At 48.0% G+C, this 13,863-nt stretch overlaps 1 protein-coding gene across 1 annotated transcript in view; it reads right to left on the reverse strand.

Moving 5' to 3' along the window:
• Positions 1-13,863, reverse strand: part of kifc3 (kinesin family member C3) — a 33,641-nt gene that overhangs the window by 16,664 nt on the left and 3,114 nt on the right. Inside the window, exon 2 of the mRNA XM_020602661.1 lies at positions 2,011-2,131. Coding sequence (XP_020458317.1) covers positions 2,011-2,092 — 82 coding nt within the window. The 5' untranslated portion in view covers positions 2,093-2,131. The remainder of the gene's footprint in view (positions 1-2,010; positions 2,132-13,863) is intronic.

Consider the following 13,863-nt stretch of genomic DNA (forward strand, 5'->3'; position numbering starts at 1 on the left):
CCCTCCACAGCCTCCCGCTACACCGTGTTCTGTGGGCGTCAGTCTGGGACCTGCAGCACAGCAACAACCAGCAATCTGTGATGACTGAGGTCACTGCACATGACCAGAGAAGACCTGAACAAAACTCTCTTTCCCGAATCAGCTCGGACTTTTCTCCTCTGTCCTCTGTTCCCTCATTTGACCAGGGAGGGATGTGAAGGCTGGTTCTCTGTCCTGTCTGGGCTGTGTGAGGGTCCAGACCTGGTTTTAGGGATCAGGTTAGAACCAGGTTCAGGTCAATGTGAGTACAAAGTACTCACATGTGTGGGCACAAGTTTTCTGTGAGGCCTCCAATCTGATCAACCTGAGAACAACCTGCACTGTGTGGGAAATGTGAGCGTTACACAGATTTCTGGCAGAGGGAGCACTCTGACGTGCTTTTTGTTTTGGGGTGGGGTTCCTGGTGCAGGATTAAATAGATGATCCAAATGATCGTTAATTCGTTTTCTGTCACATGACCCAGAAATTAGTCTCCTCCTTTAACACATTGTTTTGTGAAAACAGCAAAACTGTTGGACAAACACTCTGATAATCAGGCGCTGATAGGTAATCACTGCTTGTTACTGATTACAGCCGCCATGAGTCTGAAGGAGACACAGCAGTCGTGTCCTCCTCCTCCTCCTCCTTCTGTCCTGTGTCCTCGTTTCTTTTCAGTTTCACCTTGAGCAACGTGACGACTACACAATGAATGACGCAGTGGCTACACGGACTCTTCAGACACGTTTTACCCACCGATCTGTCACACAGGTTTGCCGCCGTTCAAACAAACTGTTCTGATGTTTGGTTAAATCATTAAAGTAACTTGAATCAAAAAGGCCAAAATTCTCTGGTTCCAGCTGAAATGTGAACATTTGCTGGTTTTCTCTCTAGTGAACTGGACCTTTGTGGTTTTAGACAAACACATCTGAAGATTTCACCCTACAGACAAAATGGTCCATTATTATTATTAGTTAATATACTGACAATATAAATAATATCTGTATGTATTGATCATGTGTGTCAGGGAAGCAACTGATAACTTATCAATTAGTCTGGCAGATCATTTCTCAGAAATCATTCGTTGCTGCTCTGTCACTGAACATGTTCACAAAGAAATGAACAAAACATGAACAACAGGGAACCTACACGCAGTCCGTGTGCCCACTGGGTCGTAACGCTGACCCACTTCATCAGTAAATGATTTCTAATCCGACAAAACAACGAGCCGAAAATTTGATGAAGCCATTTTTAAGTTTCATCTGCAGGCGTAATGAAAACCAAGGTCTGATCACTATTTCAGTTGATCGATTGATCATTTTGTGTATAAAAAGCCAAAAAAAACTCTTAAAACTGTCCAAAAGTCTGGTCCAGAAGCCGCAGATGCCAAGTTCAGCAGCAGAGCAGTGAGGAATATTCACACTGGAGAAACTTCACACCAGTGACTTTGCTTATTTAAAAGCCAATGTAACAACTGGAAACTGATCTGTTAAACAATAATTATCAAAACTGTGGCAGAATCATTTTCTGCCACCAACTAAACCAAACTTTACTTTTACTCTAATGAATAAAGGGGGGGGGAATGAATGTTCATGGAGGAGAGGACAAACAACTAAATCTGCTCAAGAATGAAAAGAATGAACAAAAGCTGCTCTGTTCTCAACCTGATCCGTCCCCTCCGAGGGCTCGCGCTGTAAAACGATCAGCTGAGAAAAGCGTACACAGGAACGAAGACATAAATAAATACAGAGCCATGTTTTCAGCTCACCTGTGTCGCTCTGCACCGTCACACATACTCAGGTCTCCTCTGCTCCCTTTCACTGTCCTGCTCCATTCATTACAACAGGTGTGACTCGCCTTTTGCCCACACACACACACACACACACACACACACACAGACACGCACACTCTCCAGTCATGCCAGAAATGCAGCCACGCCGGTGTTTGTTCTGCTGAAGCTCCGTGTCTCTCCTCTGCAGCAGCCGACTGACTCACCGTCCAATGAGAGGTCTTTCTTCCAGAGCTCTTGCAGGAAGGGGGTGTGGCCAAGGTCCCAAGTCTTTCTGGTGCCGAACATGACCGCCGAGCTGAGCAGAGCGCTGGACCGCTGGACCGGCTGCAAACACACAGAGGGCAGAGGCTGGTGTTAGTCACAGGAACACTGACATGAATGGCACCAGACTCCAGCTGCAAAAGGAGCCGATTCTACTGGCTAACACCCGGGTCTGGTTCCATACGGCCACCACCCAGCAGCAGGATGAGCAGCCTGTGGCCCCTGTGTGCAGTGTCCCCCTGCATGTACACACAACTGTTACTGGATCACTGGGACACTGAAGGAAACAGGAGTCTCAGGCAGGTGCTGCTGCCTCTCCTCTGGTTTCTATGTGGATCTACGGAGGTTTGTTCTGGAGGAACGTCGGAGATGATGAGCTCATCAAGAAGCATCATACTCAGTGAACTGTTGTGTTTCATGTCACATTTGGCCAGGGAGGGATGTGAAGGCTGGTTCTGTTACTGAGCTGGAGCCAAACAGAGTTAGTGTCACATGTGGTGGATGTTTATGGAGAAGCTTCTGATCAGGCCAAACTGGAATGGAACATATTGTAACCCAGCGGTTTGGAGGAAACTGGGCCATTTGACCGTCGCACACACCACCTGGTTCCTATTCTTGTGAACATATGGCTCACATTTCAGTTACATCTGTGCACGTGTGGCAGTGTAGGAGCTGAGCGGTGTTCACACCGGAGCCGGAGACACGGTGCTGACACACACGGACAGGAAGCAGCGACACAACAAGGTCAGAGCTGAGCGTAAAGGCCTGTGGTGGGGACATAGCACAAATACGTCCATTCACAGAGGCCTGACATACACGAGTGGCCAATGTTCGTTGGTGTTTTGGTTCAGTCACATTGAGGAATAAGGCTCATGGGATTGTTTCGTCCTGTCTGGTCACACTTGTATTTATTTAACGCCCTTTAAAGCGCATCCTCATGTTGAGCCCAGTGTGGAGTGAGTGCAGGCTACAGCTCTGCTCTGACATGTCAAACCTCCACAATACCAAGATATTAAAGTGCTGGAGCTGCTGACACACACACACACTGCACTGTGAATGTGGAGTAAGATGCCGGTACACACACACACACGCACACACACACACACGCACACACACACACACACTATGTGGAAGTACTATGAACGCTGACAGCTGCTGGCCCGTCTCCCTGCAGAGCTCAGGTGACGCTCTCACACTGCCTCTTCTCACTCACTCATGTTCCCGTCACTTCTGGCTCGGTTTCACCAACACTCAGACTGGAGAAGGACCTGTAAAGTTAGCTCTCGCACAAAGCCACTGAGCTCCAGGACCAAGCTAAGAAAAACATGGCAGCATCAAACTGCTCAGCCGCCTCTTGCAGACAACCTGCTTGCAGACAACCTGCTTGCACCACAGATTATGAGCCATGTTTCCCCTTTGTGTCAGCGGTACCTTCTGTCTAGCCCACCCAAACCTGCTGAAAGGTGACTGCAAACCCTCCATCCCCATCTCCCTGATCACACACCAGGCACCCAAGATGGGAAAAAAATTAAAGTTACAAAGTGACATGATACAATGATCTGGAGGCTCAAACATGTTTGGTTTTGCCTGACCTACTGTTTTATGACAAAGAGAAGAAAGGCCCGACACAGAGCTGGTCTAGCGGCACTGACCATGAGCCGCTGCCCAGCTTAGATCCATGAACAGCATCCAGAGACGAACAATCCAGTGCAGACCAAAACGCACCTTCAGCAGCGCTACTGTAGCCCCACGAGCAGAGGGAGCTGCGAGGAGTCACGCTAACAGCTCGAGCAGCTTTCATTCTGATTAAAGCTGAAATGATCCAAAACGGTCTCTAACCACAGTGATCAATGACCGATCACCTTCGACACACGGGTTGTGTGGATGTGTGACAGAAAACTGTTGACCTGACAAAACAAACTTTGCTTTTCTCACCAGCGTTTTTCACCTTTTTATAGAAACAAATGAAGAAAGATCATTTCTAGTTGCCGTCTTAAACGTTTCTCTCTCGTTTCCATACAATACTTGTCATGTCATTCACAATTATCAGTCCACAACCGAACATGTCTGGGTTTCGGTCACATGAAACACACAAGGACGTTCTTCTATGTTCTGTTACCGTCTTTCATCAGTTTTGGTTTTAGGGATTTTTTTTTTTTTTATCCCACCTGTACCTTGGTGTTATTACACTTCATCTTTCCAACAACCTCCTGTCTTCAAACTGTTACTGTTCACATTCATCTGTAAAACCCTCTGTATCACATGAACGTGCATGAGAAGTGCTGCACGAAAAACGTTTGGCTGACTGATTTGTTTCTAAGAAACGCTAACAGTTATGTAAAGTTGGACTAAACACATTCATTACTTGTTTTTCCTTTACAATGTCACAAAAAGCCCATCACATCACTGAAGTCTTCTGTGCAAACCCCCAAACGTTCACTTTACAATATGACAAAGAAAAGCAGCGAGTCTTCTCATCTGAGAGGCTGAAATCTGACATTTCATACGACTGACACGCTCTAGCGATGACCAAGGAGCTGCTGATTACAGACCAGTGGATCCAGATCTACACACAGTCCACTTTGTGCTGGAGTGGCACTAGCTGGACAGTCACAGCAACATGCACCGGTGGCAACAGAGACACAGCCTGTTCTCTGGTTCCCGAGCAGCCGACGACGGCTCCACATGCCGACGGTCACAAAAGAAAAACGCACATAGAGAGAAAACGTTACCAGACGACAGGAGGGTTTGTCAGGAGGCCAGAGAAATCCACACAGGAATAAAAACCAAGCTTTGTGCGGCCTGATCCACACGACCGGAGGAAACACAACACTGGGCATCACGTTACAGCCCGACCTCCATCTGCTTTGCCTGCCCAGCATGTCTGCTACCCCTCCAGCCTCCATCTTTGTGTCTGTCCTTTCAGGGCCTTACCTCCCTCCTGCGTCCTTGCCATCCACATCATCCCTGCATCCTCCTCCTCCTCGTCCTCGCTGCAGCTTCGCTCCGACCGACGCAGGCAGCAGGATCAGTGTCAACACCACCCGCCGACACACACAGCCTCCTCCCTCTGTTTCCCTAGCAACAGCACAGCAGCATCACACCTCCTCCTCCCCCTCCACCCCGCTGACAGATAAATATTTCAGCCTCAAATGAGGTGTATGGAGCTGCCCCTCCCCCCTCCTCAAATGTTCAACAGCCCACTGTGTGTGTTTGTGTGCACACACACAAACACGTCTGGTCCTCACAAAGATAGCCATACAACACCTTCACAGGGCTGTTTGAGGATTCAGACCTGGATTAACACACAACAGGCCCCCAGACGCAGACATGTGAAAGCCCCCCCCCTCCCAGACACTCATTCTGCAGCTAATACTTACTATGATTGTGCTTTCTTCTACTTTCGGCTGTTCCCGTTAGGGGTCGCCACAGCGAATCATCTGTTTCCACCTAACTCTATCCTCGGCATCCTCTACTCTCACCCCAATTAACTCTTTCATAGTGCACATGATAAGAAATGGTGAAATACAGTATCTAGGACAATGTTAAGAGGTGACTGCTTACCTGTTGGAGTAAAACGGGTCTTCTTCATTCAAAGGAATCTTATGAACCACATGCAATTTCTCTAAGCAATGTGTTGCCTAATGCAGCTCCTCTAATGCTCCTTGTACAAAAACAGCATCAGGGACAGAAGAAGAAACACAGTCATTATGACTATGTAATCTCACTTATTGTTTTATCCATAAATTAAAGACAGAGTCCAGTAAAATGTCCTTTTACAGAACTTTTCCTGTGCGGCACGACTGTCACACAGGACAAAAAAAAAAAAAAAACCCCATCAAAACCTAATTTAGAAACTAGAAAAGTACGTCTTTGTGTTTTTCCAGTAAGTGACTAGCCGGTCGAGGCCAAAGGCCGCCCACCAGTAGCCGGACTCTGTCAGACGTTTCCTCTGTTAAAGGGAGTTTTTCCTCCCCGCTGTTGCAGAGTGCTGCTTAGGGGGGGTTTGTTGGGGTTTTCTGTGCAACACTGAGGTCTGGACCTGGCTATGTTCAGTGCCCTGAGAGGATTGTTGTTGAACAGGACACTCAGTGAAGTGTCTCAAGCCTGCACCTAGTGTGCTGTTCGTCTTTGACTCAGCTTTTTAAAGCCTTGACCTGCCTGCCTAAACCTCATCTCCGCCGCCTCACCTGCACTTGTCTCTTGCTGCAGGGGACATTACAAAGGGCTCCCCCTCGCCACCTCCTTCCATCCGCTCTACACTCCACAGTCTTCACCGGATCATCTCCACCACGCAGAGTCCTGAATGCTCCCCGTCCCTCAGCAACACCTGCATCCTCTGCATGGCCTTTCTGCCCTGCAGCCTCCGAATTCCCCTCGGGCTCCACAGCCTTGTTGTTGCGGTTTTTGAAGAGGCTGTGGAGGGTCAGGACCGCCAGGGTGCACAGTCCTTGCCAACAGTTCAGGTTCAGCACCACAACAGTGTCCACCCCAGCTTGAGTGGCTGTTCAGCTTCACTGCTTCAGGATCCAGGCAGGTTAAGACGAGGTGCAGGTAAGAACTTGCAGGTGTCTCATTTACATCCTTGCAGTAGGACAGATTCAAGTGCCGCCTGAAGAACTCGGGTTTTCAGAGGTTTCCTCCCAGGTGTGCACAGCTCAGTTTGAGTCCTGCTGCTGAGTTTGTATAGTTCTCTCTGTCACACAACACTTGGCTTTGTAGCTCACCTGGCTCACCTCTGTCCTGAATCCCGCCCCCTCAGAGACACCATCCCATTTCCGCACAACTGATAAAATCCTCTGGACCTTGTCCCGTCCTGCCGTCACGTCCACAGTGACCCGCCCGGTAACCAGAGCCTGCAGGAGGCAGCTTCAGTTTCTCACTGTAACTCAAGACTCTTCACTGAAACACTGCTGCTCTGTGTAAACATCTTCATGTCAGTTTAAGCCTTGGATGCCACAGCAGCACCACAAGACTCTCATAATCACTACACAACTCAAAACCCACTGCTCCACGTGTCCATATGCAGAGGTTTAATCAGTCTTCATGTAGAAACAAAAGTACGATCGAAAGTATGTCGCTGGAAGAATCTATTTCACAGGAACAATAAACCCGACTAGTTTTAGCTAGGGGCAGTATGGTGGACCAGTGGTTAGCAGTGTCACCTCACAGCATGAAGGTTCCGGGTTCGAGTCCTGGCCAACCCAGGGCCTTTCTGTGCCGAGTCTGCTTGTTCTCCCTGCGTGGGTTCTCTCCAGGTAATCCGGCTTCCTCCCACAGTCTAAAGACATGCAGCTTATGTTGAGTGGAAACTCCAAAGCACCTGTAGGAGTGTGTGTGGTTGTCTGTCTACATGTCAGCCCTGTGACACACTGGCGACCTATGGTGGACCCCGCTTCTCGCCCGGTGTGTCAGGATGCAGAGCTGAGCCCCAGGAGTTTGCTTGTTCTCAAAAACTGCATTAAAAGATACATTTCTATAAACTAAAATCAGCTGTATGAGAATTTGTGCTTCAAGTATCAGCTGATTGTTCATCCAAGTTTCCTTAGTGATGCTGTAACTGCTGATACGTCTGCAAAAGCAAGTTTGTCTGGATAAAATTATGAACAAAAGTGATTTAAATGTGTAAATATCTGAACCAAGAAGTAGAAGACAACACGCTGTAAGGTACATTATCCACACCGACAGCAAACGCCAAGCTCCGGGTCCCCCGTGAGTCTGATGGCTTCTCCTCCGTGTGTCCGACTGCCGAGTTTACTCTCTTGCCTCCGTTTGGTCCGTTACCTCGTTAGTGCTTCAGTTTGGTTTCTGAGTGGACGAGCAGGCTCAGGGCGGGTGGCCAGGTCTTCACCTCATCACAGAGTGCAGGACAGAGAGAGAGAGCTGTCCACTGTGTGTGCACCTCTCTCGCCCACCCCTCCCTGTCCTGGGACCATCTGCTGGCGAGGACCACGACCTGTGGCTGTGATATAATGCAGGCTCACACTACACACTGAACTGGTGGAGGAGAGAAACGTCTCCAGCCGTTGGTCCCACGGAGGGTTTCAGATTGGGTCACTTCCCAAACTGCTCCATCAGACACGTTACAATTATTTCCATTTTGTTTGATAACTGTGGTGACTGTATTACTTACAGGCCTGTCACTTATATTCATCCTTCTAATATTCCTTTTGAAGCAGAAATAAAGTGAGTCAGTATTGCACTTTCACAAAGTTTAGGGACTCACAAAACATGTTTTGGACATCGGCGGCTCGTCTGTTCGCTACCAAGCAGGACTTCGATGCATGTAAACACATGGCTCCTCTGTGCACCAGGACAGAGGCAGACAGAGCTGGATATGTACAGTCTGCACCCACAAACCTACCAGAGACCAACTGTGTCTGTACGAGTGAACACACCATGGTCACACCAAGCATCCGTGACCAACAATCGTCTCTGCTACACACACACACACACACACACACACACACACAGGCCCAGCTGTGCACACCTCAGAATAAATGAACCGCATGGTGACCTGCCAACGGCGGAAAAATAAGACCGTAAACATGGGCTGTGCCGGGTTAATGTCTCCCAGAGTTATCAGATCAGATAAGTTTCTGAGGAAAGCGAGGATTCAGCTTCATACACTATAAACAGTACAGTTTAATGTGGAGATCACCTGGGCTGCTGCAGGTCTTTAAGAGGGGGCATCAGGTGTGTCAGTGATGGTAAGAGGCTCAGACTCCGGATTAGAGCAGATTAGTGGAAACATGTTCCCCTTGATTTAAGCAGCTTTTAATAAAGGGGTCGAGTCCAGAGATGAAACATATCCCACCTGTTCCATCAGGCCCAGGTCAGTCCCAGGGAGACCAGTGTGCACGCCCACTGGGAACCACTGGGAACATGTGATGTTACAGGTCTAGGCCCGAGCAGCTCAGCGCTGGTTATCTGAGACTGATTTGTCTGTTTGTTATTTCACCATGTGTGACAGGTACCTGCTGGTTTTATGGTTGTGTAATTTTATTGCAAAGCACTTTGTAGCCAAGTGCTGCATAAAAAAGTAAATTACTTTGCTTTATGGTTTAATGTGATGAGTGTGTGGCTGCACTTCAGCTCACCACAGAACAACAACAATGAAGTGCGTGTTTAATTTGGTCCTGGACCAGACAGGCAGACCCGTTCTGAACCCAGGTCTAAGTCTGTAACCAAAGGGTCACAGCTGGTGACACCACTACTGCTCGATCACACTACAAGCAAACCACAAATGTCTGACAAGCCAAGTTGTGCTTTAGTGGATTTATAGCACAGTCAAATCTGTTAGAGAGAGGCAGTGGGGGACGGGCTTTGGTGAGACTCCAGGGCCTGTACCACGAAGTGCGATCAGTGGCTTATCCAGCTGACTCTGGGCTCAGCTCAGGTTTTCCAGTACCATGAAGCTGGCTCTCTTTTAATCAGGCTAGATCACCACGGTAACTGATGCTGCACCGACCAATCAGATCAGAGCGATTGTTCCTACAGGATCCTGACAGGGTCAGAGTCTACATTAATGTGATGAGGTTTAAATAGATATTTCTACAGGGTACTCATATCGTTGTGCTGTTTCAGGCTTTCTGGTTTTCTAACAACTGAGGGAGTCTGCAGCCTTCATGATGATCACCACTGTGTTTTGATCACAGACTGAATTCCTGACTGTCGATGTTTTCATCGGTAGCGCTGCTGAATAAGACCATTAAAATAATGCTGCATTAATGCACGGTGTATTCTTCGTCATTCCTTAATATTTGAAAATTAATTCTCGAGTTTCTATAGCTTCTTATTCTCTTCTAGTTTTGTGACTGTTCACAGTTCACCTGCCGTAACGTCACTTCCTGCTCTGGCTATAAACGAGTTTCCCTGAGGCATCACTGCTCCGTCTCATATTATTCTCAGTGGCCGACTTCACTCACGTTGTTGCTGTCCCTTCTAATTAACAAGTTCGATAGGATAGGAAAACCCAGATTTAACAGAGCCAGTTGACGACTGGCTCCAGGGTACCAGTTATCCAGGACGGCCAGTGTTACGCTCAGTGAAGCTAGATCACACCAAGAGAGCCAGAATAAGTTGAACTGGCTTCATGGTGCAGGCCCCTGGCAGGTCAAGTGGGCACATCTGGATAAAACAAAGCCAACACTCAGCCACGCCTTCAGGACAAGTAGACTGGATTACTGCAGTGCCCAGGTTGCAGGTCTCCCTGATACATCAACTAACTGACTGTGGCTGATCCACAACTCGACAGAAGCAGGAGGCCACCTGGTGCCAGTTCTGGCTGCCTGGAGCGTCTACAGTTGAAGGTTCCAACTTTAGTCTCTAAAGCCTCAATCACTCAGGTCCAGCCTGACTCATGTACGAGCTCTGGCATCCCCACCTTTACAGCTGTCCTCTCAACATCATGCCTATAAAAACAGCGGAGATGTGTCTTTCTGCATCTATGCCCTGAACAGCAGAGAGGAGACAGGCCCCTCACTAGTGTCTTTAAAACTTACAATGTCACTTTGAGCTTGTTTACTGCATCAAGGTGCAAGTAAATGATTAAACTGTAAATCAGCAGTGAAGACTGATTAGGGACAAACTAACATGTTCTTTGATGAGTAAATGTTCAGACACTAATAACTATAAACATAAAAGTTGATAACAGGAGGTGGGGGGTGGGGCTGCTGGGTTTAGTGGTTTACTCCCAGCATGCACTGCACACACCCAGACTGCAGCAGATCTGAGCTATTTCAGGAGGAAATTACAGAGTGAGTGGAAACACAGTCTATGGAACACGGCTGTGGGAGAGAGGAGGAGGAGAGAAGGAAAAAGCTGACGGAGAAGGAAACAAGTCAGCAAACAGGAGGAGGAGGCCTTCATCTCCCCCTCCTCTTCCTCTGTTTCTCTCTCTCTCTCTCACACACACACACACACACACACACACGACAATGAAAATCTCTGTTAGGCTAGCTAGTCTCCATCAGAAGAGAAATAATCCACCTCCTGCTGACTCAAACTAGCTTTAAACTATCAGAAACAAGCCGAGGAAAAGGAGAGCGAACTGAAAACTCCTGTGCAGGCTAGTGAGATCCAGCTGCAGACAGATGTGAAGCAGGAACCCATCAAACCTCTGGACACAGTGAAGTCTCTGAGCTGATCAGCAGCTGTTTACAGCGGCTGCCAATTGCATTTGAGACTTTGTATGTGGAACTGTACAGATGCACAAACATCTGACAGGCCATGTTTAACCCTGTGGGGACCAGCTTCCGTCTCCTGGCTGCAGGGGTCTCCACAGTGGGACTAAAACAAGTGCACAGATCGTCTGCTTAAGTAATGGTACAGTAACAGGGTGCAAATACTGAAGTTCAAAAGCATTAGCATCAAAATATACTTAAAGCACCAAAAAAGAAAGCACAAATCACACAGTTCAGTGTGCACCGAGGGAGCCAACCAGGAGCAGCTGCATGAAATAACCCGTATAGTAATAATACCAGGGAATCAGTGCGGCGGGCTGTGTTACTGAGCAGGACATGAAGTCCGAGTCCCTGCACCACCACACAAATAGCAGAGCAGCATCATGGGAGATGTGGCTCAGCAGCACCACCTGCTGGACTCCGGTGGATCAGACAGTCTGCAGCATCTGGTTTCAATCAGATACACGTTGCATAAGAGAGTCCCACAAACAGAAACTTCCTGAGTCACAGACGGTGGACAGGATTCCACAGTCACATGATCTTTAGGCATTTTCACAGTTGATTTCCTGAAATGTCACATTGGCTTCAGTCTGTGAAGCAGATCTGACATCGCCTCCAGGTCTAAAGAGGTTTGGCATTTGAACAGCACCACACCCAGACTCTGCAGCCCCTGTGGCGGTCTGGTTGGTGTTGCTCCGAGTCACATCTGACAGGAAAGACAAGTTCATAAAACAAGTCAAACCCTCAGCAAATAAAGATTTTATCCACCCAAATGGAAAAGCAAAACACACACACAAACTGATAAGCTCAACAAAACTATTACTCCACTCATTCTGGTGTTAATCTGTAGTTTCCTGCTGTCAACAAATCTCAGTGTGTTGGTCCATCTGTCAGCACTGCCTGACTTCCTGTCTGTGGCTCTCAGCTCCAAGCCCAGTGGTTCCTACTGAAGATGTACATCTGTCCAAACACCTCACTAATGTATAGTTTCATTTTTAACTCAGTAGTTTCCTCAATCACCTGCTCACTCTTGCTTTAATCAGGAAGAAACTGCATCTGTTGGGACTACCTGCAGCGGCTGATGAATCCACATTTGGTCTCTAGTGAGTATTAGTGGGACCGAGTTAGAATGAACTACTGTGCACATTCACATGGTGGAGCCAAGTCTGTGCACAAGATGTAAAGCCAAGAGAAAAAGCTAAGAGTGTCACCCGACTGGTAGTTTAAACCCTGAAACAGAAATAATCAGTGAGATATTTACAGTCACCTGTGACCAGTGAGCTGCAGCGAGACCACCCCAGCGCTGCGGTACTACTGGCTGTTACATAAAACCAGCAGGCTCTTCGGTTTTGTCGACTCTGCGGAACAAGACGTGGCCACAGCCTTGTGTGGGCTGCATCAGGAGCAGACTGAGGGACTGCTCCAGCAGTTAAGGTCACAGCTAGTCCTGGCTTCTCTTTCACACGCAGCCCCCCTGTGATGACAGTAACACCGTCTTCCGTCTGTGCTTTCTGAGCATGATGTCACAGAGCTGCTTCTCTGTTCAAAGCAAATCAAAAGAATGTTTTCAGCTCGTTAACTATGCAAACGCATGAGGCGGCACCACCCGGTCTGCAACCTGCAACGCCTCCTGTGATCACCTGTGAAACATTCTGAACACAAACTGAACATCATCACCTTCATGAAGGAGGATTTAATTCAGTTTTATTTGTATGGCGCCAAATCTCAACAAAAGTCGACTCAGGACACTTTACATAGTCAGGTCTAGACCTGATATTATTATTGTTATAGAGAAAAAAATCCAACAAACCCCCCTGAGCAGCACTTGGCAACAGCGGGGAGGCAAAACTCCCTTTGATGGAAGAAACCTCGGACAGACCCCGGCTCTTGGTGGGCGGCCTTCTGCCTGCAGGACTGTTGGATTAGACCGGCTTAGTTTGGGGTCCCTAATAAACTGACCACTGTGTGTATATGACAGAGATAATAACCATTGGATCCTCACTTCTGACAGGAAAGTTTGTCATGCTTGCTTAAAAAGCCTGACTGCTGAACTGTGGGATAGTTTGATTAGTTCTCTGTGACCTGTTGTTGCAGCTGTGATGATGTTACAGAAACTTCAGGCTCCAAAAACTTTTTGCCCAGTTTCCATTCTCAACCAACAGAAACGCATTTTAAAAAGCAACAACGTGCCAGTGTTCCTTCACCTCAGTCTGCTCCTCCCCCCTCTCCACACTAGACTCACTCCTCAGATAAGACTAAAACCTGCTCTGCAGATTTACTCCACATCTGTACGTCTAACATCTACAACCTGAACGTAACACGCAGCCACAAGCCACAGACAGCATGTTTCCTATCACGGTGACAGGACACAGAAACACTTTAAGACCTGGACAACAACCTCTATTAGCACAAACACCAGCAGCTGCATTAACCTTGAGCTCAGCAAACACTCGGTTAATCTTTAATGCAGTGAGCTGCTGGTTTCTGTGAGGACGCCCCGACTGCTGCTGGCATGTGTTTGTTCCAGACAGCGGTGTGTTACCATGTAGAGTAGAAACCAGTGCAGCAGAAGAAACCCAGCTGAGGTGACGTCCTGCCCACCAGCAGCCC

The sequence above is a fragment of the Monopterus albus genome, unplaced genomic scaffold (assembly GCF_001952655.1).
Source record: "Monopterus albus unplaced genomic scaffold, M_albus_1.0 scaffold57.1, whole genome shotgun sequence".
In the NCBI taxonomy this organism is placed as follows: domain Eukaryota; kingdom Metazoa; phylum Chordata; class Actinopteri; order Synbranchiformes; family Synbranchidae; genus Monopterus; species Monopterus albus.